The 16,664-nt window shown below is 47.9% G+C and overlaps 1 protein-coding gene across 3 annotated transcripts in view; it reads right to left on the bottom strand.

The window, feature by feature from the left end:
* Window positions 1-16,664, bottom strand: part of Zbtb16 (zinc finger and BTB domain containing 16) — a 185,338-nt gene that overhangs the window by 58,716 nt on the left and 109,958 nt on the right. For all 3 annotated transcript variants that reach the window (XM_076576245.1, XM_006979753.4, XM_042280871.2), the window contains one exon: window positions 7,292-7,378. In XM_076576245.1, coding sequence (XP_076432360.1) covers window positions 7,292-7,378 — 87 coding nt within the window. The remainder of the gene's footprint in view (window positions 1-7,291; window positions 7,379-16,664) is intronic.

The following is a 16,664-nucleotide window of genomic DNA, read 5'->3' on the forward strand; positions in this document are numbered from 1 at the left end:
GCACATGAAGGACTGTAGTGGCTGCGGACTTGACAGACATGTTAGAGGTGATGTCCTGGCTGGAGGACATAAGTAGAATCCTAGAGGTCCCGACCCCCCAATTTGGGAAAGTAGTTGGATGTAGTTTCCATATCACCATCACTCTGGACATGGCCCTTCCTCTCTCCACCTACCTGGTGAGGGAATGAGGGCTCTCCATCTCTAATAAGACCTGGATGACACACTAACAGTACCCACTACTATCATTCCCAGAACGCATGCTTCACGCAAGGCCTACGCTGAGCGCTTCGGTGGATTATCAGATCAAATCCTTAGGATACCCCCTACAGACCAAGCACTACATGTTTCTGGTACTGTGATGAGCAAACTGACTTAAAGAAGTTAAACAATCCAACCAAGATGATAAAATTTATAGACAAAGCTAAAACTGTGTGACACCAGATACTAAATTCTGGGCCACCATGCAGTGGTACCCGGAACTCTACACTTAAGGCTCACGTAGTCCAGAGGGTCCCTTTCCTCTATAGTTTGCTATGTAAACCTAAGCCACTCCATTAGGACCCACACTTTCGAAGAGGGTCATTTTTTTTTCCAAAGGTCATCCTACCTACCCTTCTGCTTCTAGTCTATTGATTCTCCCTCAATGCTCTTGAGCGTTTACATCTGTTTCTACCCCTTCTGCTCCTTGACTCTGTCTCTCAGCCTGGCTGCCACACACACCAGCCTTGACCCCAGTTCTCCCATATTCACACCAAAATAGGCAGCTGCCCAGAGTGCCATATGGATGGCCAGAACTGAAGGTTCCAACATGGGAATCGTCATGGGCTCCTCTCTGATAGTGCCTGCCTTCTCCCTGAGACATGTCCCAACCACTCCCCTTGAGCCCAGCAGCCAAGGCAGCTCCTCTGCCCTCTCACTACCACCATCCAGTGTTGTCTGTTGCCCCTAGGCCTGTTCAAGTCTCAAGAGGGAATGTACAGTGGCTTGAACAACATTATGATTTGTAAAACCCACTCCTAATTAGTTTGACTTTGAATAAAGAGGGTAATTATTTTTAAATTTATTAACTGCTGCCTGGCCGGAGAAGTTTCCAGATCAAATGACAAGGAGAGGCTATTTCTGCTCAGTGATGTAGCAATTTATATTACGGATCGGTCATTAAAACCTCGGGCACAAAACCACTTGTGTTTCTTCAGCCAAGATAGTGTCCGTGTGTCAAATTTCAAACCCGGAGTATAAATTAAGCCATTAATGGTATTTATCAGTTTATCTGGACTTAAAGAACTACTTATTCATTTAAGATGGCCCTGCTGCTGGACCCAGGAGGTGCCCTGGGTGTGCATATGAACGTATGCACACACGCATGTGTTTTCTCACTCTGGTTTGACTGAACAGGGTAAAAAAAGAAAAGGAAGAAAAAAAAACTTCTGATGTGTAAATGAAGTACGAGCCTCGAGGGAGCTGCCTGGCTGTTAATTCTTCGCTGCTCTGCAGCCCAAACATTTTGGAAGCAGCAGTGTTTTGCAGTATGTATCTGTCATAATATAAAAGGTGTAAAATGATCTCTGTTTATCTCCTCAAAGTCTTTGCTGTACCCAAACAGAAACCCAGAATGTGACAACAAAGCCCAGCCCCGCCATAAGGATGGCCTCCCTGAAACGCCAGCCTGAGCCCATGGAGATCTCGGGGAGGGATGGCGGGTGGAGGGGGGGGCGCGGGGGGGGGGGGTGTCATGTGCACCAGGATAGAAATCCAGACTAAGTGGAGTCAAAAGGGGGAGAGGTGATGGTGCCATCTGCTTAGCTGACACTGGAATTACAGCTATTTTCTACCAGATTCAGTTTGGGGCTCAATAATAACCTGCAAGACCTCGTATCTTGCATCCCATGCAGTAGCCTGTGTTCTCTGTTACCTCCCTGTGTGGAGCCCTTGGCCAGGGAATGCTTAGGCCAATCTGAATCAGGGAAATTATATCCTTCCCTGAGATGAAGGTGTGGGCATCGGAGTGTTGGGAATTCTTTAGTTAAGTGGGTCATGAGGATCGCCAGGACAGGGCCACGATTTAAGTGACAGCACAGACCCTCCCTGACCTGTTCAGGCCACAGGCTCACAGACAGTGTGGCGTGTCACAGCACGGGCAGCTGAAGAGTTGTCGGGAAAGCACTGAGGTTGGAGTTGGGTCAGGCTTCATCTCTGGACTTCCTGGTGGCTACCTTCTAGGCCTCCATCTTCTTATCTGTAAAAGGGGTCTGCTGGAGCAGGTGACAGACTTATGTATCAAAAGTACCAAGTGACACCAGCAGTAGTATTCTACTCTACCCAGGGCCTCCATTCCTTCTCCTCTTCAGCTCTCTTCTCTGTTCTCCTGTGAGCTCTCTGGTGACACCTGCCACCCCACTTGGCTTGTCTGTCTCCAGTGCATTACTATTATTATTATTATTATTAGTAGTAGTAGTAGTAGTATCATTATCATCATCATCATTATTGTTATTATTATTATTATTAACAAGGTCTCTCTATGAAGTCCTATTATAATTAATTGTTATTATATTAATTATTACTATTATTATTATTAATAATAACAAAGTCTTTCTAAGTTGTCCTTAGACTCACTAGGTAGACCAGGCTAGCCTTGAATTCACAGAGATCCGCCAACCTCTGCCTCTAACGTGCTGGGATTAAAGGTGTGTGACACCACACCTGGCCAGTATTATTTTCAATATTCCCTTGGAACCCTTCTTCTGGGTCCTCATGCGTAAATACATGCATGCGTGTATGCGTGTGTACATGTATACATGTGAGTTCATGCGTCTGTGTGTGGGTGGTGCTCATGTGCTCCAGGCTGGCCTCAAATTTAGTAAGTAGCCGGAAATGATCTTGAACTTCTGATCCACCTGCTTCCACCTCTGGAGATGCTGGAATTACAGGCATGTACCACCATGTTCCACGTAGGCAGTGTTGGGTGGGTATGGGAACCAGGGATTCACGCTGCCAGTAAACACTCTAGCAACTGAGCCCCAGCTCTGGCTCCCGAGGCCTCCTTTCTAAAACAGAGATGGTGAATGGAGTTCACATGTTCTTTTGTTGACATCAGGGCAGCCTGAGGGGTACGGCAGAGTCTGGCGGGAAGCACTACCACTAGTGATAAGGGAGCCCTGCCACGCATCAGGAAGATGGTGTGGAGTGGCTAACACAGGCTACCTCACAGAGTGCCTGCTCTGTCCTAGTAGGTAGCTGATGCTCTTCGGGGGTTAGTTTTCCCACAGCCTACACCCGGCTTCTACCATCCCAATTTTCCACTCTTTACCGTTGCCAGAGCTTAGTTTTCTCAATCTCTGCTGAGAAAGTCGCATGTGGTTTACTAAACAGCCATCACTTCATCGCCACACAAGTGGACACTAGAGAGCTGACTTCTCTCAGAGTCTCTGTTGGCAGAAAGCCACAAGGTCTCTGGGAGAAAGCGAAGTTCACAGACCACGCTTGGGTCCCCAGTGTTCTTGGAACATGGCTGTGCTGTCCCACCCCCCAGACACATGCCAAAGACACAGCAGGTCATCAGTGAGCACCTGGGTCTGTCTGAGAGCAACCCACCCGAAGCTCCTTCCCCTCAGGACTCTGCCTCCCCAGCCTCCCTCCGGCTTAGAAGGACCTGAAGGACCTGACAAAGCTGGATTCCCCTCAGCCACCCCAGGTCAGAATTCCCAGAGTGGGATTCCTGAGTCTGTGTGGTCTAGCAATAAGGAAATGGCGCCAGAACTGAACCCAGTCTTCCTTCGATCCTCTAGGCACTACAGCTGCTTGTCTCCAAGATGGCTGCCACCGATTTCCGTTTCCCCATAGGTTCTCACCACTTTGCCACTGAGAAGGGAAGTCTAGGTGTCTACTCCTTTACCTCTGGGGCTGACCTGTGACCATTTTAAACAGTAAAACAGAGCAGAGGTGAGACTGGATGTTTCTAGTTGTTCTCCTAGCTTATAATGAGGCCGGCCGGCTTCACGTGCTTCCTTACTCCTGTAGCTTGAGGTATTTATTGTCTTCTACTGTAGAGCAGGCAGAGGTTGCTCTACTGCTGACGGCCCGTGTGGGAGGAGTTCTAAGTCGGATATATGAGCGGAGACGTCACCGTGACACACACCGCAGTGGACTACTCAGAGGGCGCCAACCCCAGCTATCAGCCAACGGCAGCCACCCGGAGGGTCCAAGTGAAAACGGCCCAGCTGAGCCCAACCAACAACCTTCAGAACACTTGGTTTTCCTAAGGGGCTGCAGGAGTCGGTGTCTCACACAGCAGCTAACAGCTGAGACATTCTCTGTGGTCAACTCCCAACGCAAGTGCTCTTCCACGCATATATAAATCAAGTCAGGTTACTAACACTCCAAGTCCTTCAGTGGAGCTTAGGGATGTAGCTCAGTGCTGGGGTGCACACGTAGCAAGCACAGGGCCCTGGAATTAGCCTCCAGAGCTCCCCCTAAGACTCCCCAAAGGATTATCTTCCCCTTCTCTATACAAGTTTGTGTGTGGACAGACCTACATGTATTTATAGATCTATATTTATCTATCTATGAAAATACATGAGGTGGCATATGTGGACTACCAGTTAGTTTTCCTGACAATGACAGATTACATATGCACACACATACATATTCATTCAGCTTTAAAAGCTATGATACACATGACATGCAACATATCGACCTTTACTTTAAAAGTATACAGTTTAATGGATTTTAATATATTGTGTAACCATCACAGTCAAATCTAGAACATGTTTGTCTCCCCCAAAAGAAACTTTGTATCCCTCGGCTGTCAATGCCTATGTATTCCCAGTATCTGCAGCCTCTGGCATCTGTTAATGTACTCCAAGTCTGTACCAATTTGCCCATTCTGGACATCACATATGAACGGAGGCCATATAACATATGGGCTTTTGTGTCTGGCTTCTTTCAGCGAATGTTTTTTAAGCTTTAGCCGTGCTACAGCACTTATCAATACTTCAATCCTTTTTGCAGCCAAACCCTATTCATTGCACATGTACACCTAGTATTTTGCTTGTCAGTTAATTGATTAACACTGGGTTACTTCCACTTGACTGACACGATGGATATTCACATTCAAGTTTCTGTATGGACACACATTTTCATCCCTCTCCGTAGACAGGAAGAAGTAAAACTGTTGTCATCTGGTGATTCTATGTTTAAACGTCTTAAGAGCTTCCAGGTGGTTCTCCAAAGTGGCTGTGCCCTCCCCCTCTACCTTCCCACTGGTAACGTATGGGGGTTTTGGTTTTTCAGCATCCTCAGCAGCACTTGCCACTATCTCTCTTTTTGGAGAGTCACATCCTGGTGGGTGAGTGGTATCTCACTGTGGTTTGTTCTGCATCTCCCTGGTGGCTAATGGCATAGAGCATCCTTTTATGCGCTCTTTGGCTATGTCTGTCTCTGGAGTGATGTGATGCTCCCTTTACTTATTTTCTATTTTGGTTATCTAGATTGCATTTTCAGCTTGTAAGAGCTCTTTCTGTTTTCTAGCTTATAATAAGTTTAACATGTGATTTGCAAACATTTCCCCTCCCCTGGTGATAGTTAATCTTCTGTGTCAACAGGACTGGATTTGCAATCACCTGGGAGACACACCTCCGGGTGTGTCTGAGAAGGTGGGTCCAAAGAGGTTTAACTGAGCGGTGACATGACAGACACATAACCTCAAACAGTGAGCCAAAGTCAACCCTTCCATCTTCTTAAGCGGCTTTTGTTAGACACTTTATCACAGTGTCCAAATGAAACAACTAACTAACATGGCCCTCAGAAGGGCCCGTAGCCAATCCAAAACAAAGCCCAAATTCTAGCGTTGGTTGAGCAATCTGCCTTGTGTCCGTGCTCATCGGCCGCTTTGCTCTCTGTTCTGCCCACTGCTCTTCTGAACTTAAGAGGCCCCACCTGGTCTCAAGACCTCTCCAGGGGCGGGTCCCTCTCTCTGCCCAGGCACACCTCCCAGGGGCATCTGAGTAGCTCCCCCTTCACTTCAGGCTTCTGCTCAGATGTCCCCTTCTCAAAGTCTTCTTCCACGACGATTTTATCTGAAATCCCACTTTCTTCCTCTCGTGTTCTCCTGCTCACCTGCTTTCCTTTTCCTTGGCTGCACCCACTTTAACTTGACATTGTATCACAGGCTGTGGCCCAAACTCTGTCCAGACAACCATCTCAGTTCCATGAGAGTCAGGATTGTTAGTCTCACATGCTACTGTATCCTAAATGCCCCCAGCAGCCCAGACACACCTTAGGAATGCAATAAATATCTGTTAAATTGTATCAATCAACTACTATTCATTAACTACTTACTATGAGCCACTCTGTGAGGCACTTCCGGTAAAATATTTTATTTAATCCCCACAAAGCACTGTTTGACAGATCCATACTGTCACTGCCCCACTTTCCTAAGCGATGGGGAAACCCAAATGAGAAGAGGTTAAGGAATTAATCTGTGGCTCCATTTAGGAACTGCCCCAGTCACCATGAAACCCAGGCAGTCCAACCTCTGAACTGTCACACATGTCCCTGCTCCTGACTTCAGCAAGCGCCTGCCCTCTTTTAAGACCCCTTTTCTTAATGTGTGACTTAAAGAGTAGCTTACAGGGTTCCTGAAAAACTAGTCAAAAGGAGTCATGGAAAGCAAAGAGAATAGTGCCTGGCACGTGGTGAGCAACCAACCAGTGCGAACCCTAACCACGATGGCAACAGGGCTGTCAATCATGGTGATGAGATGATGCTGATGCTGTGTAGTCAGCACTGTGGAATCCAACGGAGCTCTATCTCTGTCAGTTAATACTGTTCAAATACATCCCTGTGTGTAGATGGATGTGTTGGGGATGATGACTCAACCTGGTACGGCAGGGAGGATCAGACACCGAGGCTACACCAGGATTTCTGAATTTCACCAGGGGGAGTGTGAAGAGGTTTCTGACCACTAGCTAGGGGAATGGATGCTTAGGCAATACCACAGACTCGTTAGGGCCCCAGCAAGAGCACACAAAGACACCTGGGGAAGATGGAGGCTCACTGGCTTGTTACTGACAGAATCTTGGCCTAACTTTGAACAGCTGTTCTCATGGGGGGACTCTCCTATCTGCAACCATTGGCCAGCCCCATGGACAGGAGTCTACACAAGCCCATTCCCATTCACAAAGACCCTAGACATGATGATACTATTTGCCAGGATGAGAATGTCGCCAAATCCCCGGATCTCCTTTGCATTATAATACTGGGTAGTCTGGGGAATGGAGTCAGGGACACTCACCAGTGTGGGTCTGTCTGTGTGTCTCCAGAGCATCCTCCTTTGAGAACTGGGCACCACACTGATCACACACAAAGGCTTTGGCACCCGCTGAAAGAAAGAAATGGCTAATGTTAGAACCATAGTCCAGAGGTTGGGAAGCATCCTGGGTACTAGGGGAGTGGCTGGGATACAAGATTCTGACTTGGAGATAATCCATAGCTCCAGTGGCTAGCCCAGATCTGCCTTGGACAGGTAATCACTCACCCAGGTCTCCTGGAAGAGAAGAACTAAAATCAGCATGACTAAGACAAACTAAGACAGAGTCTGGGTAAGATGTCTCATGAAGATGAAAGGCTGGCTCTGCTAGGTGGATGGATAGGATCGAAAGATACCAACAAGGAGAGACATCACTGTTGCCTTGTGTCTCATAGTAAGGTACACACTACCTAGATCTACACACCCTCTGGCTCAGTATGCACAAAATTAACTCATTGGTGACCCCCTAACTGTTCCTTGTATCTGGCCACTTAACATCCCTGCAAAATTTCCCAGTATTATGAGGATTATGGCCAAACCCTTTCCTAGGATGCACACAGCTCTTGTTGGGGTACCATCTTTCATGCTTCATTTTCCACACCTCACTCCCTTCCAGCCAGAGTAGGCTGCAGTGGCTCCCTGTAGGGGCTGCCTTCTTCCTCACTACTGCCCATTCTTCTACACCTCCTCTGCCTTTCTGCATCCCTTACACCCTCAATCCCTGGTCATCACTTGAGGCCTCTGCTTTGATAGCTGTGCCCTTACGGCTGGGCAAGGTGACTTATCTTTCTTTTGCCACATCATCCTGTGAGCTTGACTCTCTGAGAAACCATTATCATCTTGCCTACGGCATGATCTGCCTGACTCCTGGTGGGAGCCGACAACAACCTAACCTCCATCAATATTCTTAGGGCCAGCGTGAGCCACACATACAAAGCTCAAAGCAACAGTGTCACCATGTCCGTGTAAAACACCATCAATACCACTGGCTCAGTAGTCTTCTGCATCTCATCTAAGGGTCACCGGTCTCAAGTCTTGGTGCTTTTTCTTCAAAATGTCTTCACTGTGCATTTCTCTGTTTTGTGAAGGGAAAATCCTCGCCTATCCTGACCTTTGCAATATCATGCCTGGAACACTCAAGGTTGGATTTAGGTTGTCGGATCGTCCTTTAAAGGCCATATAATTCCTCATCTGTCTTTAGGTAAGAGGGTGACAGTCTGTACTTGTTCTCAGTTCCTTCATTTCACCTCTGGGTTTTCCATAACTTGACCCAGTGTGCCACAGAACTGCATAGCCAGACTGTCCCTTAGCATCTTCTTTAGGCATGAGTCTCATTTATCCCATGCCCTTTCACGTTCAACACCATGCACCAAGGGCATGCCCTCCAGCCCTCACTGCTCTGCCCCTTCCAACCTGCTCTGTGCCATTCAACGAGTCTGAGCTCTTCCTTATGTGTGTCTGAGGGTCTTACCTTACAGCCTGGGAAGCACCAGACAAGTTTTTTTTTGCATATTTGTAACCCCTACTGCTATTTTCAATGCACCTAGGATTGCCCACGGATTTACTATCCATCAGGCACAATGCTGAACATGCATTACTTCATCAAGTCCTAATAATACCATTTGGAGTACACACCCCTACCACCCTCCATGTAGCAGATGGATAACCACAAGCTCAGAGAGGTTACGGATGTGCCAGCTGTCACACAGAACAGAGGGTAGACAGATGTAAATATCAACAGCCTGACTTCAGAACTCTTAATCCTCCTTATTTTCAGATTTTTTTGGGGTTCCATCTGCAAAGAAACTAGGCAAGCTCCCCTCTCCCTTCTAACAATGCAACAAGACCAAATCCAGTTACCCATTTGATATATCAGGCCTTCATGTCAGAATGCAAAAATCAGTCCAGTATTTGTTTAAAAAAAAAATTGAGGATGGACATGATTGTGCACGTCTACAAGCCCAGCACCCAGGAAAACGAAACATAAAGATCACAAGTTCAAAACCAGCCTAGGCTACAAAGACCTTGCCTAAAAAAAAAAGTTTGAAAATCCGTGCCTCAAGGAATACAGATCAAAATACAAAGACTTAAACACCACCAAAGGACAGTTTTTTGTCAATGAAGAGTATAAGGACTGCAGAGCATGACGGACCCCAGTCTCATTGACACATGTATTTCCAGGGATGAACAGGCTATACATACCCTAGTATGTGTTCAGCACAGGAGTTGGCTGACTAAATTCGAGAGAAAGCACTCCAGGGCAGATATGAAATTGTTTTTCCTGAAGAGACTTCAAAATAATTAGAGTCATCTGCCTCGGGTGACTGTGGCTGAGTTTCACCTAGAGACACGAGGAAGCCTAGGACAACCTCTGGGGGTCCCTGAAGGCCACAGGATATCCTCAGGCCAAGCACCTGGCCATGGCTTACAGAGCTTTGAAAATGAAGCCAAGAAAAATTCTACAGGGACGGTGGCAAAGCGGTGTCTGTGTGTTTGGAGGTGACAGCTAGGACCACTTTCATCCACGTTCAGGGGAGGGGGCACACAGGATATGCTTCAAAAAGCAGAGAGGGTCAGGATGGGGGAGCTTGGCTGGATGCAATTCCAGCTCCCTCACAATGAGCAACTTCCCCTCGGCCTGAATCATTAACCATCAATGATTTTCGGTGGATTTGCGAGGGATCTGATTCTCTTTGGTTCTATCTGTTCTCACAGCTCCCCAAAGAACACCGGGAGGGGCAGGCACCTCGTGGGCTCGGCCATTGCTTTGGAGCCCTGTAATCGCAATCAAGTTAGGAACCCAATAGAGCTGTGAGCTTCAAAGGGATGTGGTGTGGAGAGGTTCTTAGAAACTGCCATCAATGGGGCTGTGAGTAGCGGCTCACTTTCATGGCAGATGAGCGGAGAAAGGGAGGGGGAGGGAGGAAATGAAGGGCAACCCTGCACCATCACCCGGGGTTCAGAGGAAGATAAAAACAGACCAGCACACACCATCTACTAAAGGACTGCTTCCTCAGCCCCAGCCTGACCACATCTGGTGGCCTTCAATGTCACTTCACTCCACACTTGCTGAAGTCACGATATTAAGCTCAGTGTGTGAAAAGTCCCTCTCCCTGAAGGACTCAGGTCAGCCTCCATGTTCCACTTGGATACCACAGAAGACCGCTCCCAGTGCTGGCTCCCATTCACGAAGCCCGAGTATTCCTTCCACGCCTGCGCAGAGACACTCGAATCCTCAGACCTTGCAGGGTGAGGAACTCAGAGCTGGGCAGACACCAGATGAAATCCCCTCTCCCAAGAAGGCTGTACATTAAATTGTCTCTGGAATGGCTGGCTCAGAGGCAGAAATATTTGGCAGCCCTGAAATTAAAAGTGATAAATTCCCTCGCCAAGCTTTGATCGATAATAGAGGCCTCATCTGTTAATCAATAAGACAGTCTCTGCCTGTTTACTGTGCATATGTTGTTCACTGCCGCCTTCGGTACGATGTCAGGTTTGCATCCAAAGCAACTCAAATGGGTATAAAGCACCCGGCTATTCCTGAAGTGCAATACAGTGACATCACCCAGCTCTGATACATGTAGAAAGCATCCATGGGAAGGCTGGGGGGAAGGTGTCAAAGGCGGCCATGAGAGCTGAAAGAGGGTGGGTGTATATGGGCCTAGCAGCAACAGTTACCCCCACAAAATGTCCTGGGGGTCATCACAGAGACATAAAAATTCCAGGAACCCAGCTCCAAGATGGTTGTGGATTGTCAGATCCTTCCCGCATGAGGCTGTTTCATGGTACTCACCAATAAAGCCAGAAGGTGAGGACAGGGTCCTCATGGAATTTATAGTCAAGATGTAAATGCAGTTTTGTTTTTTTTAAACCAAAGGAAAACAAGCCAGACAGTAGTGTGTGATAGAGACAAGCTGGGTGAGGAGGGATAAAGGGCAGGGCTGCTGTTTTAGGTGGGGCATCAGAAGAGCAGCCTCAGATGAGTTGGCATTTTTGTGGGGAAAATGGAGGAGTCAGGAAGAAACAAGACCACTGTCACGGAATAGCCTCTTGGCAAAGCATGAACAAGGAGAGCAGGGGGAATAGGAAGGGGGTCAGTGAGAGGGGTGGTCGGTGAGATAGAGTTGAGAAAGGGACCACTTGGAGACAGAGATGATAAACAGAAGAGGGGGCGGAATAGGAAGGATGGGGAGCTGGGCCCACCCAATCCTTTCTACCAATCACAGCGAACCAAGGAGGACTGGGACCCAGGCCTGAGTCAGACACTTGAGGCTGTAGGTATCACACAAGCCTTACGTCCTCGCACCTCAATGAACCTACGGCCCCCTGGCTATAAAATGGGATTGGCCATCATCTGTCTAATACTCTCTACATTTTAATTTATTTATGTGAGGTGGGACATGCTCCAGCAGGAATGGGGAGGCAGGTCTCTCCTTCCACCATGTGAGTCGGGTCCCAGGGATAGAACTGAGGTCCTCAGGTTTGGTGGCAAGTCCCTTTATCCAGTGCGCCATCTCACTGACCCCTCTGTTGTTTCTTTGAGTCAGCACCAAATATTAATCAATATGAAACTCTTTGTTGCTGGGAGATCACTGATATTATTAATGCCACCCAAGGTGGCTGCGTTGTGTTTAAGGGCTTAGGAGCTGGGTCCAACAGAGTAGTCCAGATCTTAGCAGAGGAACTCACTAGCTATGACACTCAGGAGGTTATCTAACCACGAGCGTGCCTTCTCATCTGTAAAATGGGATCTGGGAGAGTAGGTCCCCCAGAGAGCTAACAAGTGAGTCAAGTGACAGCCTCCTGATTGTGGGTGGAGATAGAGGGCCAGTAAATAGTAGCCCCCCCCCATCATCGCCACCCAGTATTCCTTTAAAACACTGCCTTTGTGCAATTAAAGTATGATTGATTTTACTGAGATTCGATGCACTGTTATTTGAGGGCCATTTATCATGTATAAAGTGAGTCTCACGTTTGTAAAGACATATTTCAAAACCACACACACACACACACACACACACACACACACACACACACACACACACACCTCCCTCATCCTGTTGATTTAAAAATGAGTGATTGTTTTGTTGAGGGGAACAGAAAAATCTGCCATAGGACCAATATGTCAGCATCAACAGCAATTCAGTTACCCAGATCTTAAATCTTCCGGGGAAGAGCCCCTGGAGCCCCCTGCAATGGGCCTGCTTCCGGGTTCTGTCCCGTCTTCCCCGGCACACTGGATGCTCTATGGGAGTAGACTGGTATATAAAACTGGCCTGGGAAGGAAACAGTGGGCATTCAGAGCGCTGCCATGCCGTTGCCTGGGGGTGGGGAGGTGGCAGAGTCCTGACTACACCTTCAGGGTTCTCTACGGCCCCTCTGTAGAAACTACAGGATGTGCTTTCTCTCCGGGGCTTGGGAAGCTCACAGGAAAAGGAGAAGAGGTTAGAAAAGTGTCCCATTCCTCTTGGCCCACTCTGTACCCCACAGCAGTAACCCCCTTCTCTTTAGTATACTCTGAGCCTCCCATCTCCAGGCAGGCTTCCCTCAGGAGGCCAGGATGGACATACACTGGCTGGCCGTGGTTTTCTTTGTGGGACACCCTCACCTCTAAGTTTATCTGAGGGTCAGTAAGCCTGATTGTTAGAGACAGACAGACAGATATCCTTGCTCCTGCCAGATTCCCAGGGACCCTCCCATCGCAGAGCACGAGGAAGTTCTCAGTCTCACACTGAAGTACAGAGAGTTGCTTGAACAGAGCCACCCCCCCTCCCCCTGCTGTGCCCTGACTTCCTGGTGCTATCCATAGGTTAGACAGGGGCCACATGTGGATGGATGCAATCAGGTGAAGGTTCGGTGAGAAGAAAAGATGTAGATACTGCAGCCTGGCTGAGGCTGGACCTCATCTAAGGTTCCAGCAAGGGTTGGGGGATCTCACCCCCCAACTCCCTGGCTCACAGAACTCAACCCAAAACCAGCCAGAGACACTAGCCAAAACACAAAGCTCTATCTAAATGTCAGGATTCCAATGACAACAGAGCCGAGGCGCAGTAGGAGCCATGGCACTCCCCCACAGTGGCCGTCTCCTCTGGCCTAGTCTTCTTGACAAAGTACAGAAGCTCCTCCCTTGTCTTCCTAACCAGAAATGGGACTGGGAGTAGGGATGGGGGTCCTAGGCATACAGAAATTAATAAAAGAAACTACACACAACCGGATGCAGAGGGATGTCTCTCTAGGGAAGCAAGGCAGAAGCCAAAAGAAAGTGGGGGGAAAAAATCAAAGATCCCTCCCTCTTCAAAGCCTCCCCAACCCCCAAGCTAATAATAATAAAAAAGGAACTGCTGGGGTGGGGGCGGGGACACCTAGTGCCTTGCCAGCATCTGATGTTGAGTGGTGTGTCCTTTTTTTTTTTTTTTAATTCCTCGCGATTTTAAAATAAACATCTTGAATGTTCTGATGAGATATGCATGCCTGCTTACATAAGGAAGTACAGAGTGTACCAAAACAGCAGACCCAAAAAAAGCATAAGCTGTCAGAACAATGAGTACAGACTTGGGCATTTTACAACAGGCCACGGTGTACAGTTTTATTTACAGTACCTCTTATCAGACAGAGAACAGCACACTGGCTGCCAGTTCCAAAGGCCAGCACTGCGTGTTCCTTCCCTCAAGGAGCTGTGTACTCCCGGAGAGAGCTGCCTGCAGCCTCAGGCCCTCTGTGGCTCTCCCTAGCTCTAGTTTTTCTCCTTTATTGACAAAATGAAACACTGGAAAGGGTCAGTTTCTGTAAGGGACACAGGACAGGAAAAGGGGAACAGGTGGGCAGATGCCACTGAATGGAAGCCGAGCGGTCTCAGGGGTGGCCCAGGATGTAGCTCTAAGGACCTACATCTGACACTGGGTTGGGGACACTGGCCTCACTCACTGTAGAACAGGAGGCAGAGAAGCCAGGGATGCAATGTCCCAGATCAAAGGGAGGGTGCAGAAAGCCAGAGATGTATGGGCACCGGAGGTGTCGTGTGAGCCAAGGGTGGCCATGTGTAGGTCCAACTGTTGACTTGGGAAAAGGCTGGTACCTTGTGTATAGCTCAGAGTCCACTCTGCACAAGGTGAGATCTTGGGGTGGGGTGGGGCCAACAGCAAGGCATTGCTAGATCTGAGAGAACAACACTCAACTAATGTACTACAGCAGTTGGATAAGCAGCATGGTGCCCAGTGCCCTCAGATTTCACAGGAATCCTATAGTCTCTATCCTGGGTCCCATAGGAAGAACAACACTCTGTTCCGAATTCTTCCCACTTGAACCAGAAAGGCTTTGAAAGAACTGCCACAGTTCTTAGACTCAGTTCTTAGCACTAGAGTCTGGCCCAATGGTACACACCATAATTTCAGCACTTTGGAAGTAGAGACAAGATGATCAGGAGTTCAAGGCTGACTTTAGCTACGTAAGACCCTGTATGAGGCTTAGAAACATAGCCCCCACCACACACACAGTGGAAAGCTGAAGAGTCATGTCATTGAAACATGCATTCTAGAATCAAAGAAACCTAAGTTCAAGTCTCAATTCTACCATTCCTGGCCATCTCCCTGAATGAGTGAGTTGTTTCCTGAGTGATTAAGCGATGGTTAATTTAAATTATACATGTCAAGTCTTTATCCCCACACATGCATACAGTAACTATATGATAAATGTTAGATGTCCTCAACATCAATATATCTGCCATTAGATTCCTCAAAGTTAATATATGAGATGCACAAAATAAACAAGTGTACAAAATGGACACATTATAACAATTAGGATATGTTTTCCACCCCCAGAAAAGTGAGAAGAGAAAGGAGAAAAGTCATTCACTCTGATAATTCTTCATTCAGCAGAAGTTAGGGAAAGACAGGTGCTGCTGGGCAGGGTGCCTCTCAGGGGATCCTAAGACAAGGCAACAGTTCCAAGGACAGACCAGGTCTGGGAGGTCAAAGGCAAGGTGCCTCTCCAGCCCATTCTCATGATCACTCACGGGCAATTTTTAACAGCATCATTTTCGTCTACTAGCCACCCAGAAGGTAACATGCAAATCCATTGCCATTGAATCATTTCAAAGAAAATCCAAGTCTGATGGTGAATCGATTACAGTTACACACACACACACACACACACACACACACACACACACACACACACACCCCATCCTCAAATCTAAGAGTGATGATTTGAAGGGTCTTACTTGACCTACCGTCACTGGCTCCACTTCCCCTCTAGCAACTTCCATGACTGGGCAATCAAAGCACCACAGTGAATAGTACAGGAGCCCACAAATGCCTCCTACTATGATGGCAGTGAAGGAAGAGAATTCCTTCTACACACACTATACTGATGGGGACCAAGGCCGATGATCAAGCCTGGGGAAGTTCTACAGTGCTGTGGCGCTGGGTTCCTCTGATTGTTAGTGGTACAGTATGACCTCGGGCCTCGCACCTCTTAAAGGGCACTGTTCACCTTCACACAACAGTTTAGATAACAAACTGTGTGACGAACGTGGCACACAGTAGGTGCCCAAGTCATCACCAGTGGGGTGGCTACAGACCGATTTCCTGTCCTCAAGCTGATGAGTAACAGCCCTCAGATTGGTGCCTCCCCTTGTATCCCTAACTCCTGAGGGAAAGGCACATTACAAAAAGTGAATGGCCTGGGTAGATGAGACACTACCTTGATGCTCTTGGATACACATCCCACTGCTTGGGAAGGAAGGCAAGGTCACACTTATACCAAGTATGGTAAATTACCAGCTCAAGAACAACTAAGATGTCCCCAAAAGCAACAAAGGAAGTATACTCAGGGTCTTTGACTGTCGCTACCTGAGCTGTGTGGCCATGGGTAAGCCTTGCCTATCCCTCTGTAAATGACAGGTTTTAAAGTTTAAGAGAGGAAACACTGAATGGAGTAGGGCAGGCAGAGAAGCATCTGGAAGGTCACGGCGAAGAAAGCTTACATGCTTACAAAAGGGAACGTGACTGCTCACAGCCTTGACACTGGGAAGGCTGGCTCTGGCTGCATCCAGCAAGGGATGGGTACCTCCTTTCAGCAGGGAAATCTCTCTCGTGGAAATACCCTGTTCTATCAGGTGGACCAATGGAGCAGAGTCTGGTGCTGGAGGCATCATTAGCCAGGGTCCACGATGCACCAAAAAGGCCACACCAGAGCCTGAGCCCGAAGCTCCAGGGACACTAGACTACTGGGTGATCAGAGTGGTTTGTTCTATGGGAGTTGGCATTGCCATCTTGGCTAGGTTCTTTTTCAAAGCCAGGGAAGTCACAATGGGGATTTCAGCCATTTGTGGGATGCAAGAACTCAAACTCTAGACATC

Source organism: Peromyscus maniculatus, chromosome 7 (genome assembly GCF_049852395.1).
Source record: "Peromyscus maniculatus bairdii isolate BWxNUB_F1_BW_parent chromosome 7, HU_Pman_BW_mat_3.1, whole genome shotgun sequence".
In the NCBI taxonomy this organism is placed as follows: domain Eukaryota; kingdom Metazoa; phylum Chordata; class Mammalia; order Rodentia; family Cricetidae; genus Peromyscus; species Peromyscus maniculatus.